This window comes from Cornus florida, unplaced genomic scaffold, assembly GCF_030987335.1.
Source record: "Cornus florida cultivar Cherokee Brave unplaced genomic scaffold, ASM3098733v1 CherokeeBrave_3.0.0_Hap2_Chr05, whole genome shotgun sequence".
Lineage (NCBI taxonomy): Eukaryota > Viridiplantae > Streptophyta > Magnoliopsida > Cornales > Cornaceae > Cornus > Cornus florida.
Window position 1 is genome coordinate 90,117,376 of NW_026775575.1, and position 23,090 is coordinate 90,140,465.

Sequence of the window (23,090 nt, forward strand, 5' to 3'; positions counted from 1 at the left end):
TCAAACACACTAATAAAAAATTAAAACCTTTTTGGGTAAGGATTATGATAGGATGGGAAGGATCACCTTTAGGATCATAAATGCATGTTTCTCATCATTATAATAAATGTTAGAAGTTAGATTAGTAGATGAAGAGAATCGAAACCTGACACTCCAAAATTCACGGGAGGCATTAACCCATTAGGCATATCTTCTAAGTGCATGTTTCTTATGTTTGAAATAATTATGTATACTTTTGTGTTTCAGGCTTATTCTTCAAGGGATTTTTTCTCTTGAAAATTAGTTTTAGTTCTTTTTCTACGCATAACCATGATCCTAAAAACCTTGAACATAACTATAAAAAATTAGAATAATATATAACTAAAGAATATTTTAAAAAAGAGCAGCATAATGTCAAGATGCACGAACAAGTACAGGAGGACGAAGAGAAAAGGAGGCCAAATATAGTAAGGATGAAATATTATGAGTAGAGGAGGCGGAAATTTAGTATATCACTGATATACTTAATTTGCAAGGTTTCTGCAAGATACTAAAGCCATCTAGTGCAAGTGGGAGGAACTTGTTGCTTCAACTGGAGGAGGCACTAAAAAGAGGGAAACATGAGGATGCAAAATTATCTCGAAAAAAAAAAAAAAAAAAAAAAAAAAAAAAAAAAAAACCCATGAGGATACAAGCTCCTCCAGGCTGCAAGGATAATCCAAGGAAGAGTCACTAGCAGATGAGAAAGAAATTTTATGAAAGAATAATGATATAATGTCCGACTAAAATGTCCGAATTTACTTCCGACCTTGATGTGCGTCAACAACATTATTTCCTTTCCGCCCTAAAATACAAAAAACGTTTCTCTCTCTTCTATTGGATCCGATTTGATTCTTGCCTTCAAAGAATTTCCATGATGCATCAAAACAATCATTTATATAGGATTTATGATATTTCAAGAAGAAATGGAAAACATGCGCAAGATCGAATAGTTAACCCAGTCCATAGGGTCAGTTTAATGGCAGCCACTTTGTTCAAATAGTGTGAAAAGTAATATATATATATGTATACAAGAACAAGAAATTATCTTTTAACAAAAAAAAAAAAAAAAAAAAATTATACAACTGTTCAAGATTGTATGAGAAATCAATCAATCATCAACTAATGGAGCTAAAAACGAAAATCATGAATATATATACAAGTTCTAAAATCAAAGAATAAGCGAACAATCACTTGGAAAGAAAAATAACTACTTCTAGACAATTTCAGAAGCTTGGAACTAGGGTTTTAGGAAACCATTTATGGCATATACATTGAATGAAACAAAATGACTGACAGTATGAATCAAATAGTTAATTCCCAAAAACTGAACTTCAATGTGAAGCTTGGCATACTTACAGACTCCTCACCGCATTTGTCATGGAACCATTCGAAAACCAATTTGTTCTTTTTCCTTTTCTTTTTTTAGTGTTTTCGTTGTCATTTTGAAATGAAGCTCAGTTAATGGGTCGGACATAAATATTGAGGCAATGCGATAACTTTTTAAAGTGTAGGAGATTTTTTTAAACAAATTAAAAGTTTGTGATCAAAATTTGAAAGTAACAAGAGTTTTATAAAAATAGCCCTAATTCAGATACTCACTCTGTTTGCAATGAAAATTAAACAATCACTTTTTTACTCTAAAAAAACAGAGGAGATCTACTAAATTACAGCTCTTTTGTTGATAGTATATCAGGACGAGTAAAATCCAACAATAATATATATATTCTCAAATTCGGTCCATGATGAGTCTAAAGAGGAGGTAAGATTTTGAAAACCTTAACTTGTAAATTTATAATGGTGCAATCTCATCTTTAGTGAAGTACATGACCCTATGCAAGAAAGAATTCTTACTCTAGAAAAACACACATATATAGGGAACAAGGATACCAATTAAAAATTCTTGATACGGTAGCATTTACATATTATTTATTTCTATATTTTTATTATTATTATATTTTGTTTTTTTTTAATCATATCCCAATATTGAAATAAATTAATGGTTTTAAAAACATTAAATACACTAATTTTTAGGCTTTAACTGCATAACTGGTGAACAAATCATCTGTTGTATGCTATTATGTTTAGGAACACAAAAACAACAGTAGAACAAACAATCTAAGGTATTTCAAGTACAAATGACATTTGGATAAATAAAAAAATTAAAAAAAATAAAAAAAAGGTAACACGATGAGTATAAGACCTAAAATAGTCATACAAATATAATCAAAACAAGATAGTTTCTTTTAAGTCCCTTGGAAGTTAACAATATGAATCAGCTTTCCTGTGAGTATTAACACGTTTCCAAACCATGAATGTAGTGAAGAAAGGTCGAGAACAATAAGTCCATACCAAACACACATCCCATTTACCACAATAGAGAAGACATCATCATATTATCTGCAAACACGACTAGTACCAGACTGGTTTTTTTAGAGGTTCTTTTGGTGTCCTAGCATAACTCGTAACGCAACCACACCCGAGATACTCGTAACACAAAGTCATATTACTTGATCGATTAGCAATTGTGACCATACATGTAATCCAACGGAAAATTAATCACCACACACTGGTAGTAATAGACATGTTTAATAGCTAATCCATATCAACTTCTATGGAGACCTTCCCTCCTTTCTTCAGCGTGCTTCATACTGAACAACTGCAGCAAACAAAGCAATTAATGTTAAAATGGCACATGTATGGTCACAATTAATGTTAAAATGGCGATGCTTAAGGAATAGATATTAAAATAGAACTAATCCTGGAGCCTACCAAAACAAAAACAAGCACAAGGGGCCAACAAGTTTCAATTCACGAAGTTGGTTATTGGGCAAGAAAATCAATGATACTGGAGACTTCCAATACTGTTGGAACTTTTTCCATGGAAATCACATTCGATATTATTGAGGCCAAAATAATGGAGATAGATGGACTAATACTGAATCTTTAACATAATCATGCCCTTTGATCCAAGTTGCCAAATCAATCCAATTCACTATAAAATAAAAAATAAAAAAACCTTTCTGGGTCAGGATTGTTATAGGATAGGTAGACCACCGGTAAAATCATAAGATCCTACCGATCAGATTTAAATGGACACTTCATTTATTTCAATTGATCATTTGGATTCTTTGGGCTAGCAACCTGTTTTGTATTAAAAGACCCAAGTTCGTTCTAAGATTTTAAGCATAAAAGCAAACTAGGAGGGGCAAAAAAGAAAAGAAAAGAAAAATAGAAAGGCTTACGACTCGTAGGGGTGCACAAAAAACCAGTTAAACCGATATACCGAACTGGACCAAACAGGGCAGGTAGGTTTGGTCTAGTTTTTTCACGGTTTAGTTTGGTTTGGTTCGGTTCGGTTCGGTTCGGTTAAAAAAATGGAACTGTTTACAAACGGTTTGGTTACGATTTTAGATTCTACAAGACCGAGCCGAACCTTATTATAAATTGCATATATATTTATATATTATGATTAAAATAATAAGATTAACATTTTAACCACTCAACTATAAATCATAATATATAATAAAAAATTATATTATATATAATATATATTTTTAATTATATATATATTGGATTGAATTATAAAAAAGCCTAGAACCGTGGAACTGAGCCAAACCAATCCATTTTATCACGGTTTGGTTTGGCTCGGTTTCATTGATTTCACGGTTCGGTTCCAATTTTTATGGAACCGTTAAAAACAGTTTGGTTCCAAAATATTCCCATACCAGTCCACAATCCAAATTGTGTGCACCCCTAACGGCTCGTTAATAGTCCCATTTTCAACTTCTTGCTATCACAAGACGGCAACAGAGTTGTGGTAGAGTTAGGGACTTGGTTGCCTGATCTCCGATGAACTTCACGACCTTCGATATTTGAGGTTTTACTCCACAGCAAAGTTCTAATCTAATCCTCCTTCAAGCTTTAACTCAAATCCTCCAAGGTAGGCCTCAAAACTTTAGCTTCTTCACTTTTCCTTCTTGCTTTCGTCGTCTTCATTTATAAGGCTTAAAAGTTCCAATTTATTCGACTTTTTACTCTGAATATCTGCTTTGTTTTGCTCTTAATCCTTCTTCCTTTTTTTGCTTCAAAACTTTGGTTTTTTTTATTTTGCTCTGTTCTTCACTCTTCTTCATTTGGTTCGTTTTCTTTCTTTCCGGAAATAAGAAAACGAACTCTGTTCTTTTTTTCTCTCCCTCTAATTTTATTTTTAAAGAACATATGCAAAGTTGCAAATAGAGCATGTTGAAGAATTTAAATATTTAAGTTACACCCACTCTAACAGCTTAAGCTTTTGGAGTAGATGGTTGTCAACATGGTATCAGAGCTCTGATACCATGTTGAGAGAAAGAACTACAGAGAGACACAGACATAATATTTGGGGAGTATACTCTCGATACAGAGAATCCTAAAGAATTTTGTTTATATATGTATGTATATATATATATATATATATATATATATATATATATTTAAAAGTATTTGAGTATTTACAAGTAGACCCCAAACTCTATGGCTAATTATACTATTACCCAACAGAGCAGATTGCAGCTCTGTTTCTTCTCCTTTTGTTTTCTGAGTTTCTTTTTACAAGCTAAAATGTTCACAAAAAAATGGAATTGGTGCTCTGTTGGTTTGAGGGATCTAACTTTTATGGTATATTCTTAAGGGGTAAACTCGTCCCTAAATGCATGTTTGTTATATTTGGAATATATTTCTGTATGCTTTTGTGTTTAAAGCTTATTCTCTTTATATTTTCAAGGTTTTTTTTAATCTTAAAATTTAGTTTTATTTCTTTTTCTACGTAGGATCCTGATCCGTAGAACCTTGAATATAACTATAAAAATTAGAATAATATAATTATAGAAAGTTAAAAAGAAAGCAACATAGTGTCAAGATGCATGAACAAGTATAGGAGGACAAAGAAAAAACAAGGTGACATATAATAAGGATGAAATATTATGAGTAGAGGAGCGAAAACGGTATTTCACTTCAACAATATTGGCTATACTCCGTAATCACTGATATACTTTACAAGGTTTCTGCAAGATACTAAAGCATCATTGCAAGTGGGACTGCAAGTGGGACTGCAAGTGGGAGAACTCATAGCTGCAACTGGAGGAGGCGCTAAAAAGAGGGGAAATGAGGATACAAGGTCTCTCCAGACTGCAAGGATAATCCTAAGGAAGAGTCTCTAGCAGATGAGGAAGAAATTCTATGAAAAGTTCACACTAATTATCCTAATATGGCGATAATATTGGGATTTCCAATGTCACAACCTTTTCAAGTGTAAGTAATTTTTCCAATAATAATAAGGTAAAAGAAAAGAAAGAAACAAAGAAAGAAAAAAAGTGGAGAAAGGAAACCATTTACTAATACCCAACCCCATAACTAAAACAAAATAAAGTACCAGAACAACAACCAGCCTCAATTCCCGGGCCCCCCAAAAAATATATAATATAAAAGGTAGTACCAGAAACTTAACCCGTGTTACACCCAACTGTTTATGGGCCTAACTTCATGGACCATATTATGATTCATCATGATTTGATATTATTCTAAACCAGCTTTCAGCCTGACATCCGTCCTCCATTATTTGATACCAAAATCCATATATCAAAAAATACCAGTTGGTGGGAGGGGAGGGCTTTAAAATGCTAACATTAGGTGACATAAGAATAAATTAACCACCTATTAATTAAGCAGTTTAAAATTATGTAACCTAGAAGTTGACCATAAGGCACTTTAAAATGGAAGCAAAATATCATACAAGGTGCAATTTAGAAAGGATAAAAATTAAAAGTTTAACCATTGATGATGACATACCATTATGATAAAGAAAGACGCTAATTCTACTTAACTACCTACCAACACATTTACCCTATCATTAAGATGGACACTTTAAAATAAAAAGAAGTGATTGCCAGTGATAGATGAATAATGATCAAAAAAATTCGTAGCATAGAGGTCATTTCCCAGCCAATGATTTCAGCAATAAGTCAAAACCATTGCAGACTAAATGTAGCACAGATAAAAGACAAGAATGGCAAAAATGAGACTCTTAACAAGAGAATAAAGAATGGACGAGAAGTTATTGGGATATAGCTTACTTCTACGGGTTCGCTTCTTGTACAAGATGCGATAACCGCACTCTCGGCATTGAATCACATCACCAGGCTTCAGCGTGTTTTCCTGTCCACAATCTACATAATGAAATTTATCTTGAGGATTTCAGGCTATACTTAGCAGTGGCAAAATACGAACATGTTGATACGCATGTATCACACGTGTGTGTGAAGTAGATACTACATACAAATATAAAAAATAAAAACATATGTATATAGATGCATATATAGAGAAAAATTAGGGAGATAGTTAAATGCACACCTCCACAGATGTAGCTAACTGGTTCTGGTGGAGGATCCATTGACGATGGAATCTTCAAATTCGGACAATAACCAAAAAAAAAAAAATTAACCTTACATCAAATTTTGAAATTCAGGTGGACAACTATCAAGCATTATTCAGTATATATATTATGATAAAAGTGTTGTCTTCCCACATGGACCTATAACTTCATAATTTTACAGCATATTTACCCATAACAGTGTTTTCTTCCCACATGAACCTCTCTCATATTTTTAGAGCATAATTACACATACCTTCAAAGGAAATAAAAAACCCATACCAATATTTTCGAAGGAGAAATTTCCATAACAAATCTTGTACCAATCCATAAGTTGAAATAATTAAATATCCATTCAAACAGCAACGGATTGGTGATCGGGTTGTCGATATAGATCTATAAATATATATACACAATGTATAGATACAGAGAGAGAGTGAGATACAGAAGACGTACCTGCGACAGATTTCCGAATTGAGCAGGAGCGTAGTTTGATATGTCAATGAGGGTGGTTAGGGTTTGATATTTATATAGTGAATATGGAGGAACTATTCTTACAATGCTTACTGAGCGGTCAGCCCAATTATCTTCTTTACCGCTTCCACAACTTGAAACATGTTTTTTTGGTAAGTGAACTGTAACTGGGCCTAAGAAGCCAGGAGGAACAAAAGCCCACGATAGGCAAAAGAAATTAAAAGACCACGCCTGGCCCACTTCCTCAAGGCCCACAGTCCGGGTTTGGATTTTTGGCTCGATCCATTGAACAGTCGAAACCCACAACTTAGGCATTGTTGTAATATGTGTAGTCATGAACTGAGTAAATTTTAGTAGTCCAAATTTAGTTCAATTTTTCATTACCATAAGTTTCACTCGCATTTTATTTTGTTTGCCATGAAATTCAACAATCAACAGAGAAGATGTACTAAATTACAGCTCTTGGTCGTATATCAGGACCAGTAAAATCCAACAATAGTATAAAAAATATGTTAACACATGTTCAAACTCGGTCTCTGATGAGTTTAAATATATATTAACATATGTTCAAATTCGATGAGTCTAAGGAGGGGTGCAAGATTTTGAAAATCATTACTGGCATCTAGGGCTGCAACTCGGGCCGGCCCAACCCGAAATAACTCGAGCCCAGTTTAAAATTTTGTGGGCTTGGGCAATGTGTTTTTAGTTTTGGTTTGGGCCTGGGTTATATATTTTGAGCCTGAATTCAATTCGGTATGGGCTTATGTTGATATTGATGAAGCCCGAAACCCAACCCGAGCCCGAAAATATTATATATATTTATTACTATAGTTAGATCACAAGATTTTGGTAGCCAAGTTAGTAGTGTTCTTAAGATTTATATTAAAATTTTCATGTTCGTGGGTGTAGCATAAATTGATTTATTTTTTACACATAAATTCTTCCGAGGCGGGCTTGGTGCGGGCTCGAGCTGAACTAATTAAGTATGGCTTGGGCTTGGGCATCTCAGCTCAGGCTTAAGGCGGGCTGGGCTTGGACAGAAGATTTTTTATATGCGCCAAGTCCGTCCAACTCGCCCGAGTTGCAACTCTACTGCCGTCCAATACTCCACTTGGCCAACGATGACTTTAGATTTCTCCTAAAGAAACTTAATGGAAAAGTTGCCAATTGCAGGATGTTAAAAAAAATGAGTAACAATCCTTTCCCCCGTGCTGGAGAGAGTCATGTATTATATTAAGAATGGAGAATGAACTGCAAAACCACCTATAATGGTTCATCTTTATCACATTCTGGTGGTACAATCTCCATCTTTGGTGGAATACCACTTCCCTAAGTTAAAAATACACATGAGAATACCAATAAAAAATTCTTGATATTGTGGCATTTACATTTGATTTGTTTATATATTATAATTATTATTAAACTAATTTTTCATTATTCTTTTAATAATATCTCATTATTATAATTTTTTTTTTCATTAACAAAAGATACACTCACACGCCCTTATTCTTGAATTTAGTGAATTTAGTGACTCCCACCTGCTCCTATCTATTCTATTTACGGATAGAGAATCATATGGATATATTCTATTTTATTTTTATAATATTTTATGTGCTCCTGTCTCTTCTCTCCGTATCAATGTTTTTTTTTTCTCTTTACACAACAGCTATACCCTTTGCCTACACAATTCTCTCTATCTCATTTTTCAATTTTTCGGTGATTTGTTTTCATTCCTCAACAACTATTTTATCTCAATAATGGGCACTCATAAAAACTCTTAATTTGTGTTTTTTTGGTCAAAAAAAAAAAATGGAAATTTTACTGACCACGGTTGGACTTGAGAAAATGACCCAATATGACCATCAACACAAAGGAACAGAACAGAAACAGAGCACCCAACCGCAGACAGGAACCGCAGACAGGGCAACACAAACATTCAAGACTGAAGAGCCACCTCTTAATGCACAAATCTAGCCCAATCCTGGGTTTTAATTCTGTAGAGCCTTGGTGCTAATATTGAAACAAATTAAATTAGTGAAGAAATAATTTCATGGATTTAAAAGCATTAAATATTTGTAAATTTTTCGGCAAATTTCACGGTAAATAATGTACTCTTTACACTTTTTTTTTTGGGAGTAAATTTATGGTAAATATATATTTTTTAAAATTTATGTAGAGCAAACATCGCATCCCTGTAAAATGGTTCTAGCACATTTTGAAAAAAAGGTCGGAAAGGTAAATAACAAATATTCTACAAAAATAAATAAATAAATTTAAAATTAATGCTTCCCTCTGTTAAATACAATATATATATATATAGTTACACAATTTGGGCATCAATAAATTGCATGCCAGTAATCGTAAAAATGCCTAGCAAACATAAAAAGAGACAAGCTACAGAAAGAAGAGCTCTCCAAAGGAAATGATGACGAGCTCGGTAAGAGCATATTCACTATAAACTTGATAATTCAAAAATGCCTTGGATGATCAAGAACAAAACGGAAAGGCAAACTTTATTTAGTGAGCGGTTTCAATAAACATACAATGAAAAGTTTAACCAAAAAAATGGAAATAGTAAGTGAATATCATGGCATCCGGGGATTGATTCACCAAACTGTCAAAGGTTACCCGATGGCACTTTACAGAGCTCATGCCCAATCGACAAAGGCACAAGCTCAGTATCTCCCTCTACACACACATAGATGTATATATATCACACAAATTTCAACTGTAAACTGTAAGATAACAAGCACAATAGCTACAAAAGAGATGAGGAATTTAGCATAAAATCATGAAAACCAAGAACCGATCATATATTTCAGTTTCACGATGTCTAAAAACATAAGTAACCTATACGATAAAACATTAGCATCTGTCCAACAGCTGAACTAATGTCATGACCAAATCAACCTCATTGAGTGCCAAATCGCATTTCTATTACTCTTTAAAAAGAAAAAAGAAAAAAGAAAAAACCCAAGTAAAAAAAAGGAAACTTTCTAGCTCCATTCTAGATCATATCTTAGAATTTCTCAAATCCCAAATGTGGCAGCCACAATGACCAGTTGGCTTCTCATTGATTGCTTCACCGCTGCATAACCTGCAAACTACTGATATTAAGCATGGCAAAATGCAAACACGACTGCAAGAAAATTTTGAGCACATAATAAGAAAGAGGACCATTCATTAGTAATGATGATGCACAGTAACAGAATGCAGAATTTTTATACCACTGTTTGCCTAGCATCTCTAAAGTCGTACTACTGCTCGAGTGATAGTTCAAGGTTCTGCCTCAAAAGCAACAAAAGTACTAGAACATACTAACCAAGAGTCTGTGAGATGCAGGTTTAATATACATACACAATACGAACTCGGGAAAAAAAGAAGGGAAAAAATATGTTAATGACAAAGATTACATCCTCACCTAGCAAGGTTGGTAACCATCATATTATACACTCATATTTTAAGTTGTAACTGCATAATTGGTGAACAAACCATCTGTTGTATGCTATTATGTTTAGGAACATATAACATCACACAACAGCAGTAGAACAACAATCTAAGGTACTTCAAGCACAAATGACGCAATGAGTATACGACCAAGAAACTTATAGTCATCCAAATATAATCAAAACCACATTGTTTTTTTTAAGTCTATTAATCACCTTTCCTTCGAGTATTAACACCTTATTTGGGCAAGTTGTAATTTTATTACTGAACTAAATGTGGAAAAATAATGCGAGCAAGTAGTTTTGACATCCCACAAAATGGAAGTCGGTCAGTGTATTCCAAATAGCTTCTATCACGACTCCACTTCCTAAATATGGCATCAATTATAAGATTATTGAAAAATATTCCGATTTATACAATCACAGAATCGTCAGAAAATAGTTTGTTAGGATGGTAATATTATTATATAGACAGTAAGAAAAAATTATGGTCACAAAAGACTTGTCACAGGAAGTTCAATTACAGATGAAAGCAGATACCATTTCATAATACTCTGAATTGAGCTTCAAATTCAGTTTTGTCCACGGCTTTTGCTAAAAGAGTGGCGGGACAAGAGCTTGCGACTGGGAGTTAGATGATCATCCTGCCAGAAGTCGTGTCAGGTGATGTCACCCAGAATTTTCAAACATCAGAGTGCGTGGTTAGTGAGTGAGAAAGACAGGAAGATATATAAGGCACATTACATGATCAGAAATATGTGAATGGGCTGCATGAGATCATTTATGTTCAACAAAAGGATGTACGTTTAAGAACAGCAGTATCAGTTATGCATGGTTGAGTGGACAATTCAAAATATCATTTTGGACACCCACTTAATTCTTCCTTTTTAACTGAGAAAGGGTCCATGCTATCCATGTAAAGAAAATTAACTTCGAATGAGAGAAAAATAAATAAAATTTGCCTGTATCCTCCAAATGCATGAAACTAGAAAAATTGCAAGTCAAAAAAAAAAAAAAAACACACACACACACAAAAGATGTGAGATGCTAATTAGAGGATAATGCAAGACACTGCTCAGAAGAAACCCTTAAAGAGATACAACTGGGTAGAAGCCAAGAAACCTTGTACAGAGATGCAGCTGAGTCAGATTCCAGAGTCTGGATTGGAACATGTCCAAGGGACTGGAAGGCATCCAAGGCATCTAATGTCAGCTGCCAACCGCAAAGAGCTATTGCACTAGCACCAGTATCAGAGCCACTGCTACCACTACAGCCTGCTGCAGCAACATTCCCATTCACCCAAGGACAGAAATAATTGTGATGCTTGATTGGATCAAACTCAACGGCTTCTTCATAGTTGCTTTCTCCGTTTGGAGGATCTGAAAATTTTTCATGTCCAACAACAGCCATAACATGGTAAGAAAATAAAAGCAAAAAGGCTTGACCTTAAGCATGCACCCTTTCCCTAATATGTGTCTAAACAAGAATATTGATATTATTTTTTTTTCAGTGATGATACTCCATATGCAGATACACATCAGAATAGCAAAATGCCCTTAAAATTCAAAATAATAAGTGATGATATCAGTGGTAGATTTCACAGATTTTTTTAAAGTTATTTTAAAAATAAATGATCCACTCAAGAGTCAAGAAAAGGTGTCAGAACACAAATAACATACAATTTAGATAAGAACCACACCTATAACTCAATTATACAACTCCAAAGTATCCACAACTCTAGTTGGTCAAGTATTTGTTGCTTCTTTAATACAAGGAACTTGAAAAACATTTTTGGTAGTTCTGAGTTCATCTTAACCAGGTATTTTCAATGAATGATTTAGAGAAGAGCATGATGCCCACTGATGGTTATGAAATGGTACAGCCAGCTTCAAATCGTCTAAGTAAACAAAATACCATTCAAGAGCATCCCGAAATATCTAGATTTTACATCCCTAATTGATGATAGATATCACATTCGACTTTCTCTGAGAATGTCATTTCATCAACATGGGGAGATATCCAATTCTGTATAAAACTGGCATCTTTTACTAACTATTACGTTATATTCAAGCCTTTAATGTTCTTTGTACATACATATTATTGAATGAGAGAGAGAGAGAGAGAGAGAGAGAGAAACCTTGACACCATAGAAAAAGAAAGAAGAAGATGCAATATAATTACCTATCCGAGTCATATATTCCTTGGATGCTACATAACCAGAACAGACAATAGCATTGCAAGAGAGGGAAGGATGGACACTGTTCTCATGGGGTGATATGCGCATATTACTGGTCTTCTCACCGCTTTCAACAGATTCAGCCTTGGCTGAACCAACAATTTTCGAGCCACTATCTGCCTTACCTACAGACTGAGACATAAGATCTTGAGTATCACCGCGACGATCCACTCTATCCATTTCTTCGGGGACAAAGTCACCCATTTGCCCAGGATCTGGAGCATATTCACCAGTTTGACCTTGATTTTCAGTGACTTCAGCAATTGGTTCCACATCGCCAACAATGCTATCCGCTCTATGGACGGAAACATCAGTCCCATGGATCTCAGCTTCGTGACTAGCACCCATTCCGATGCTCCCTCCACTAATGCCAAAGCTAGGCCCGTCCCTCACATGGGCACTTCCAGTATCTGTATTCAATACCTCGTCACAATCATTTGTGCTGCTAACACCCATCTCACCAGCAATTCTTATTGCACCTGGACAAGTACTTTGCTCTGCTTGGTTACTGTAGTTCAACTCTGATGCGTCATTCACATCTGAATTTTTAAACAGCAATACAGAAGGGAATTGGACATCATCAAGACCTCCGGGATAATTTTCAACACTTTCCATTGAATCATTGTCTTCACTGTGACCAACTGTATCCATTGCAATAACAGAAGATACACGTGTTAGACCTCTAGTTGATGGAACACCAAAAGCTTGTTCATTTCGCAGGGAGTAAGGGTCAGTTATGTGAGCATCTGTTTCTATCTCGAAACCAAAAGAATGACTTGGACCAGCACCAGATGAATCTCTCCCATATGATGAATGGTAGGCTTCAAAAACATTAGAGTCACAGGCACGTTTTGAAGGGCCAGCTGAGTATAGTTTATAATCATCTACTTCATCACCATCCCGGTCAATGACAGTCCCTTCAATGCTATCTGCCGGTTGCATCACCAAATGTGGCCTGTCAACTGTGCTTCCAGCTTCATCTAAATTTCGCTTACGACTACTGGGACCTCTTGATTCATATGAAGCTGCACGGTCACCGATCCCACTGCTTGAAGGCTGACCAATAAATAGATCCCTTCCCATATTAGTGCCTTGGTATTGTTCAGTCATCGCTGTCATATGCAACTGCGTAGAGGATAATCCAACAGCCATCGTTAGATTTAAATCCACCCCAACATTTGACCTCTTCCCCTTATCTGTTGTTGCAGCTTCATCATTGTACTCAGTCTGTTCTTTTTCCATACCATCAGTAGCAACCCATCCGCCGATTCCACTTGCTGCGCTCACTCCACGTGTCAATGCCATTTTCTTGCTTGTTTCAGGAATATCAATGTTATTGGGAGCAAAACGAGCAGGACGAGCAACAGTCAGGAAGTCCCAGATTCTGACTGTGGCTCCACATAAGCTACAATCTAACAAAGGTGACCTAGATTTGGATTTAGACTCTGGACCTAGTACATTCTTCGCAGAACCCTTTTTTGTTGACGCGGAGAATGCCTTTTTGCTGGGGCCAGGATCTTGCAGATGACCAGAGTCCTTGGTAGGACCAATTGAGCATCCATCTCTAGCTGATTGAGCAGAATGTTCCTCGTAGTCCTGGACATTTGGAAGCCATCTTGGCTCCCATCCACACAGGCTTATCAGCTTCTGAGCCTAAAATGGAGAAAACAAAATGTGACGAAATCAGAATACTAATACAACATATTAATTAAAGCAATTCCTGCTTACAAGCATAAATGAGTACTCTAATATCTTACACAAGAGTATATATAGAAGGCTCCTTCTCTGGAATTTTCCGTTCCAGAGATATTCTCGGCCTTAAAGCCAGACTCCCCAATTGTGAATGAATGTGACTGAACCAGAAAGCGATCAATTTCGGGGCCTCTTGAAACCCGCATCTGCTCAATTGCAGACGTAGCCACAACCGGGAGAAAGAGAAACTGCAAGAGTCCATCACAGCGATCCTTATAACCCCCAATCAGGGCCGATGGTGGAGTAGGAGGAAACTGCACCAAGCTTTCAGCACAGCTGTTTCCTCGCCAAGGACAAGTGACTCTGTGCCCTCCATCTAGCTGTTTGGCAAAGTCTTTCCCAGCACTATCAGCTTCACCAAAGATAATTGAGAGATGGAAATATCAGCCATCAGTAAGCATGCAGTTCAATCTTAATGCTGCGGACAAGGCAAAGGGAAATACCAGTGTGATTGTTGCTACAGAATTGGTATTGCTAATGGTAATGTTTAAGTGCCAGAAACAATCATGCAAAGAATTATTCAAGCATGTCTTTCATTTAAGCTTGTTTTGGTGTGACAACTGACAAGTCATATCATGTCATTAGCCTATAGAAGCAAGTGACCTCACAAGAATTAAATCTTTCAAATAGCAAGATGTGGTAATTCAGAAAAAATATTATTGTTTTTGTTTTTTTTTTACAAGTATGATTGCTTTGAGCGAAGTGGCTATGAGTGCCACCATGAAGGTGCACATCTAGGGGTTGGATTCATCCGTCCCTCAAATTATAAAATATGGACTCAGCTAAAAATGAATCCAAAATTGGGTACAGGTACTTGCAGACAGTACACAAAACATTGCAACAATGCACTCTCCAACTTAATCAACAATTTAAGCAAAAAAATACTAATTACTCTAAATGAATACTCAAACTTATAGTAGCAATTGATGAAGAATTGAATTACATATTATAGTTATGAGGTTCTAATTGAAACAAGAGTTCTATATTACCTTTTTTTTTTTCTTTTTGTTAGGCATTATATTACTTCCCTACATGTATAGATACATGATATCCCATTTAAGATACTGCCACTCCTTAATTTCTTATTTACATAAATGTTTCCTTCAACATATGACCATTATTGATTTTATTAAATATGTGTGTGTTTGTGGTTTATTAAATATGGAGAAATAACTATATTCAGGTTTAAAATTACAACATAGGACTAGTAAGCCTGCTGACGGACTACTGCAGACTTTTGAAGCTTTATGCCATGGTGGCATCTAGTTGTATACTGTCCTCTGCTGGCATATAGATATATCTGTCATTTAAGGGTCTCTTCGGGTCAAAACGGTGAAGCCCTAAAGTGACAGATGAGTATTATATATTTTCATATGGAGGACGCTTCCAACTATCCTATAATGGAAGATTTTACAAAATTTAAGGAAGATGCTTTGGCAAGTCTTACAGTTGTAAGCCTTGTAGTTTTCTACCTTAAATACCAATGAAATTTCAACATCTGGGGATCTCTCATAATAGTTGTTCAATCAGATTTTTAAGGTAAGCTTACAAACTCATCAACAAATGATCAAGTAACCCCCCATTATATAAGTACACAAACCACCAGACATCTTTATTCTATAGTAAAATGGATGGAGACTTTCAAGTTCATGTGTGTAGGTGATACACATCCATCCTCCAACTGTATCCGTTCTCTCCCACCTAAAAGTCAGACATATCCAAGAAATCTCGTTGTGTCAGAACAAATCGCATATCAGTGTCGACACAGGAACTTTAGGCGCCATTGCTAAGCCCATATACGTAACATATCAGACGACCAGATTCACCGTTTTTGTAGCAGGAACGAAGTACCAAGATGGCAAGATCAAACAGTTAAACTGTCAAGTTATGAGAGCAATGAAAAAAATTCAAAAGAGTTATGAGGACTAGTTTCGAAAGGTTGGCCGGATATCCAAGGAAATATCGATGGCTCTGAAGAGATAACCAAGTTCCTATTTATCATTGAATTATTCAATAAAGATAGAGATATTGAATATGGGTGACATTTGACATGGTGGAGTAAAGCATATTTTCTGAATTTTTTTCTAATGAACAAATAGTCTAATAGTAATTCTATGTCAAAATAGTAAATTATGCATACTGAAACTAGAGTTAATATCATACCTAGTATTCAACTCGTATATAATTCAAGCAATGGCATTTTCTCTTGTAAGTAGTATCCAGTTCACATAATACAAATAGGCTATAATTAATGCAAGTACATGGTAATTGATGATGTTACACAGAACTATGTTCTTATTCCTTGGTATTCCAACCCAGTTTGGGTGGAACCGGTGGTCACTAATCCCATGCACAAAATGGCAAATCACGTTTATCAAGTAATTTGGGGGAGAGTCAAAGTGTCAAACCTATTTAAATTGATGTTGAGGCATTGCGAAATATACTAAAAAATTTATGTGCTATATATACTCATTATCACATACATTTTGCTCCCAAAAAACCATTATAAGGATTGACGTTTCTCATATACTCATCGTAGCATAAGTTTTGCTCCTTATAAACCGCATGGCTGTCATGCATGCATTTTGCTTGCAAAATTTCAATATAGATAGCTCTGAATACTATCCCATAGTTCCATTGAAAATTGCATCTACAATTACCTATATCTTTATTGATATCCCCATGCTAAGGTAGCCTCAAAGTACTATGCCAAGATGGCAATTGATTTTAAATGCCCTGAAATTTCCATAACATAAATTGTAACCCTGCAAATAACATTTCAGGATTGCATGATTATTAAACATGAAACCTCAATAACCAGAACAAAAAAGTGCTAAAAGGGTATTTCTTGATCTCCAATTATCCATGCATGGTTAGAAATCACTTAATAGACTGGATTAACAGCAAATTTCACCTTTCTCAGACAACCAGGAAGCTGATGAAATAAAATTCAGGTTTGCACCACATGACTCGCATTCAATTTTATCAACACCAACATTTATCCAGCCTCTTCTGGCACAAGCCAGTGAACTGGCAACCTGTGAGTAACATCACAGCAAATGAATTGAGGTTTAAATGCACAAATAGTTAGCTGATGAAATGATAAATACCTAAATATAGAATGTAGGAAAATATTTGGAGCAATAATAAATAAAAAGAAACAAAAGAACATATGGTGAAATCAAGCACTTATGATAAATGGCACCGGAATCCATTATGGGCTCTATAAACTGATTTTTAATTGAACATCTTAACTAACCAGAAAACGAGTAGTGTAACCATGTAGAACTCATGATTCAAAAGAGCATGGAATTTTCTCTCTCACGATTTCCATCAGACTCGGCAAATTACACAAATTTCATGGCCAAAAAATGAAGCCCAGTTTCTTCTCCTGTCGCTCTTGTATGATTGCTATTGATGTAAGCTACGTTTTCCCCAGGGGTATTTGGACTTCGTCTTGTTATTATAAGAGTTAAAGCTTTTTACCTCTATCTTCTTCGGACATTATTTTCATTTGTGTAATGAACCAACAAGAGTTTGAAAACCGGTAGATTGATATCTATAATCACTTAATCAGAAGACATGCATGTCATGGACATAAAATGCAAACAATTAACCAAAAACAAAGATTGCTTTCGAAGCTGAAGCACAAGAGCTTAAATGAGCAGTTCAATCCCATATGCAAAACACGAGGTGACAAAAATGATTCAACAGTCAACATATACCATTTAGCAAGTGTGTGAATGAGAAAAATTTTGGTGTGAGTGAACATGCTCAAGTAAACATGGTTGTGCTATTTTCATCCAAAAAATCATGAACCAGCAAGAGTCTATAAGCTGGTAGATTAACCAAATACAAAGATTGCTTCCGAAACTGAAGCACAAGGGCTTAAATGAGCAGTTCAATTCCATGTGCAAAACATGCGGTGACAAAAATGACTCAATAGTCGACATGTACCATTTAGCAAGTGTGTGGATAACTAAAATTTTGGTGTGAGTGAACATGCTCAGTAAACATGGTAGTGCTATTTTCATCCAAAAAATCATAAACTTCAAAAGATCAAGAATTCAGAGCCAAAGTCCCTGGTAGAGCACATTGAAGGAAACCGATAAAAGATGTTTTGGGAAAATAAAATTTCGATTGAACATCCATATGGACCATACAGGGAGAACCATGTAAGAACTGCAACATTAACTGGGTCATTCTCCCAGTGTACAGAGGTGGGATTCTTGGGGGATATGAACCCATATTTCGTGAAACTACGTGAATTTGCTGGGGGACGTGAAGCAAAACAGGCTGGGCAGATTTTCTGGCTACCAAAATGCAGTATGCAAATCAGTTGTCTTGGAATCTGGTAGACCCCTGGAGTAAAGACAGCTAGCCTAATTTGTGGCTCCACAAACAACAGGAGTTGGATCTAATTGTCCAACTGTGCAATATCCAACTGTATCAACCCGCCCGTTTGCCTTTTGGCGATCCAAACGGGTCATATAGGCTTCAGCAATCAGTTCTACATCAGAAAGACTGAAAAATAACTACATACATAGGTTTCAGTCCATTTATTTGTGCAAATACAAGTTATGGATTAAAGTTCAGCAATTAAATCCCATGCATGATCCGTCCATTAATGGAAATTAATTCAGGTGCAAACCTTGGGCTTTCCAACCCAATTTGCAGGCTTAAATGTAGAAAGACGCCTCAGTAAATCCCCCCTTTCCCATGGTCTACAAGAAGGACCAGAAGGTTGTGAGGAACCAAGAGCAGAACCACCAGCACTTGTGCTCAATGAAGTCCAGAGGTGCTGTGAACCAATGTGGGATAGAGAACCTGCTTTGGAACCCTGTCCATGACCCAACCAGTCTATACTGCCAACATTTGCCGGACCAGCAGGAGATGATGCCCCTGCGGAACTGATAGAAAGAAAGGTTATCAAGAAATAGTTAACACATGCAAAATTATTTGTACAACTTAAAAATGAAGAAATTTTCACAACTATGCTCCATCTTGCTCACGTGATAGCTAGAGCTCTTCCTTTCAACATAAATAGTCAAATTAAAAATTTGAACCTCCAATCTCCATTACGCTCGCAGTTTATGATGTTTCTACATGTTAACTACCATCTACTCCAAAAGCTTAAGCTGTTAGAGAATGTGTAACTTATATATATAAATCTGTCAGCATGCAACAGGGCAACACGTCCACAAACTCACAGAGAGATGTCCACCTTTAAACAAATATAGAGAAGCTACATGTGTAAACCTCATTTCTGCTGACAATTCAGCATGCCCGTAAACCTATTTCCCTGCTCTCAACAACTGTATTTTACTTATTTTTTATTTGACAAGTACAATAATTTTCTAGCATTTGACTCCATACCATTGACGGGAGATTCTAAATCCTGAGATGGGAATTCCTAGACATTCTTCCAAAATACTTCACCACATACGTGTAGAAAAGCTGGTTGGAAGATATCTAATGAAACCGTGGCTGGAATTGAGATCTTATTCAAAGAGAAAGATATAAAATATCTGAAGCTTTGTCCAATGCACATAACTATGACATAATCTTCATTCTTGCATATCTTTTTTAAGATTTGTACTTCTAATTTATTCCACAAGGAAAGAAATGGAACAGTATCATATAATATTGTCTTTGTATTAATTGAAAGATAATGTCAAAAGTTTATTAGAGTTGACCACAAGTCCATTAAACTTGTGCACAAGGTGAAATAAGTAATTATACAAAGAAAAATAGCTTCCATGAGGAAGTAGAAAACCTAGAACACTTTATCATCCTATAACCTCAACTTAAGTAAGACCCAATAACCTCACAACTTAACTACCTTTCAAATAAAAAATAACCTCAACTTAAGAAAGTTCTCATTCAAGAACCATAATTTTAGCACACACAGAAAGGAAAAAGCACATAGTAAACTGCATCTCTATATCATTGATTGATTAATCGAGCTGCTCTTTCTGTTGATAAGCGCAACAGAAAGGAACTATCTTTGACCCAATTCCGACTCGAAAGCTCAGACACCCTGAACAGATGCCACTCAGGCTACTGCTCAGTGATGATTTTCATTCCTTCCCTTTAATTTCCAAAACAAACAAACAAACAAAAAAATTGAAAGAAAAAAACGCAGTTTTGTATGCGAACTGGAGATACCCCACAGCCTCTTTTACCCTCTAATTAATAGAACAACTAAGATAATGGAAAAGTTCAAACTTCAGTCTTGTGTAAGTTTGGACCATTTTGATAAGAATCCTAAACTCCTCGGTTTTAAACCATAAACCCCAATTCTTTCTCTTAGGTTTCCTGGGCAACCAAACGGAGCACAATATTCACTGTTCAGCTATAGAAATCAAGCCACGTGGACAACCGTTTGAAAAGCAAGCAAAAACCCAATTCAATGTCACTCATCACTATTTGATATGCATATGGTGTTGCCCTGGGGCGGATTGAATAGAAACAAGCATTTGAAAAGCAAGCAAAAGCCCAATTCAATGTCATTAATCACTGTATCTCTTTAAAATATGTATATGTAGGCTTGCCCTAGGGCGGATTGAATAGAAACAATCGTTTGAAAAGCAAGCAAAACCCCAATTCAATGTCACTATATATCTTAAATATATATATATATATAAGCTTGCCCTGGGACGGATTGAATAGAAACAACCGTTTGAAAAGCAAGCAAACCCCCAAATCAATGTCACTATATATATATATAGGTTTGCCCTAGGGCGGATTGAATAGAAACAACCGGAGGAGAAAGGAGAGCAGATGGTACCTAGCAGCAGGGGTCGGAGTAGATGATTTTGGGGCCAATAACGGATCTCCCAGAGAGCTTACAACCTCCTCCCTCATGTTTCTCTCACTAGTCTCTCTATCTCTCTCTTGTCGTCGGGCTCACTGATCTCCCTGTTCTGTTGTGTTAGGCAACAGGCACCCTTTCTTTTTTTATTTTTCTGATAGATTTATAAAGGGAAAATTTAAAAATTCACCAATTAATTAATTTTATATATTTTAAAAAATACTAAGTTATTCAAACTAACAGATTTACTGATTTAACTCCTAACTTTTTGAAACTAACTATAAAATTATACTAAAACACTATTTATATTTTTTATGATCCAAAATAACCTTCAGTTTTATCTTTCTCATTCTAGCCTTTACACCGATCTTGTTATTTTAGGGCATGATTTTTTCTCTTCTCTCTTGATACTCTCTTTGCTGATTTAAAGGCGATGCGTTAATTTCACCATAACCGATTCATTCAAGTTCTAGATTTGTTGGTTTTGATAAAACACAACACCTATCAAAAGGTATTGTGTTACTTTTTTTCGACCCAAAGACATTTTGCTTTGATGTGGTCACTGTAAGTAATGGTTTAATTTAGTAATGATGCATGTGAAATTGGTTGTGCTTTGATTCTTTAACGAATGTGTAAGTGAACGCCTGATTTGGGGGGGGGGGGGGGGGGGGGGGGAGTGCAGCCTTAAAAGTTCAGATCTTTTGGACCATGTGAGTGCGCCTTAAAAGTTCAGATTTTTCATGCTTATGATAGGAACTGGAGATGACTGATGAGATTCCAAAACATTATTTGCTCAATGTAGTTGTCGGGTAGAGAATGGTGCTGAAAGATAAGGGAGATGAAACAAAAAATTGAAAAAAAGAATAATAATTGGGTTTTCTCCGGTTAAACACTAGTTTTCTTTTTTATTATTTTTTTTCATTACCTCGGGATTGGATGAAGGCAACCATTTTATGATCAAATTTTAGTTTTTTTTTTTTTTTTTTATCCAGTTCGTCGATCCATACCTCTTTAACAATACTTCTTTAAATGTCAAATATTTAATGAAAATCTCATTTTATTAATTTCCATCTTAAATTCATGTTCTTTTATTGTTCACAAAAATTGTGTTTCCTTCTAATAGGAAAAAATATAAACCTATCCTACCCTCGATACGATTGATTAGATTTCATTATCAAGGATAATGAAATCAAATCTGACGTGATTCAACAAGTAAGAATAATCCTACTATAATCAGAGGAGGTCAAAAGGATTAAATCATATCCTAACAAATCTGGTAATAAATCTCATATGATTTCGCACAAGCGGAAGATAAGGTCAACCATCGATATCAGCGAAATGATTTTGATTCCAATCGACAGCCATAAATAGGGATCGTGATTCCCACAGACGGCGCCAACTGTTGAGGCTGATGAAATCATGTGCCGAGCTTTCCCCACTACACTTAAGGGATCAGCGAGAGTTTGGTTCAACAAGTTGAAGCCAGGAACCATCAACACCTTCGAAAAATTGAGTAAGCAGTTTGTGAGCCACTTCATTGCAGGTCAGAGGCATAGAGACCGGCTACCTACCTGTTTACCGTGGAGCAACAAAAGGAAGAGTCAATTCGGGAATACATCACCCGATTCAACGCAGAGATGTTGCAGGTAGAAGAAGCGGACGACAAGGTAGCTTTGACCGCTTTCATATGAGGACTCCAAACCTCCAGATTCTTGTTCTCCTTATCAAAAGAACCTGTCACCAGCATGATAGAGGTGCTAGTCAGAGCGCAAAAACACATCAACGCTAAAGACATCATGAGTACACGGAAAGAAGGAGAGGACAAGAAAAGGCCAGCCCCTCTCGCCAGGGATGAAAAAAATACCAAATATAAGAAATCGTTCTTCAGTCAGAGTGACAGCACATATCATGAGAATGACTCAGATAAGTATACCGACTAGAAAT

General features: G+C 35.7%; 2 protein-coding genes across 4 annotated transcripts; both read right to left on the reverse strand.

Annotated features, from left to right (window-relative positions):
* Nucleotides 1-2,241: 2,241 nt before the first annotated feature.
* Nucleotides 2,242-7,009, reverse strand: LOC132307537 (DNA-directed RNA polymerases II, IV and V subunit 12). The gene is made up of 4 exons (XM_059805335.1): nucleotides 6,881-7,009; nucleotides 6,406-6,457; nucleotides 6,129-6,221; nucleotides 2,242-2,677 (listed from the first exon to the last, which is right to left on the reverse strand). Exons 2-4 carry the CDS (start codon nucleotides 6,443-6,445, stop codon nucleotides 2,655-2,657), a joined length of 156 nt encoding a protein of 51 aa, XP_059661318.1. The 5' UTR covers nucleotides 6,446-6,457; nucleotides 6,881-7,009; the 3' UTR covers nucleotides 2,242-2,654.
* Nucleotides 7,010-9,653: 2,644 nt separating this feature from the next.
* On the reverse strand, nucleotides 9,654-21,295 carry LOC132307538 (uncharacterized). 3 transcript variants are annotated; one of them, XM_059805336.1, is made up of 8 exons: nucleotides 21,123-21,294; nucleotides 18,984-19,242; nucleotides 17,247-17,370; nucleotides 14,338-14,684; nucleotides 12,526-14,233; nucleotides 11,467-11,723; nucleotides 10,885-10,988; nucleotides 9,654-9,995 (listed from the first exon to the last, which is right to left on the reverse strand). In XM_059805336.1, the coding sequence occupies exons 1-7, from the start codon at nucleotides 21,197-21,199 to the stop codon at nucleotides 10,917-10,919; spliced, it is 2,844 nt and encodes a 947-aa protein (XP_059661319.1). In that variant the 5' UTR covers nucleotides 21,200-21,294; the 3' UTR covers nucleotides 9,654-9,995; nucleotides 10,885-10,916. The 3 variants fall into 3 exon arrangements, with proteins under 3 accessions (XP_059661319.1, XP_059661320.1, XP_059661321.1); XM_059805337.1 differs by having other exon boundaries at nucleotides 9,654-10,002; XM_059805338.1 differs by lacking the exon at nucleotides 10,885-10,988 and having other exon boundaries at nucleotides 21,123-21,295.
* Between the last annotated feature and the right edge of the window lie 1,795 nt (nucleotides 21,296-23,090).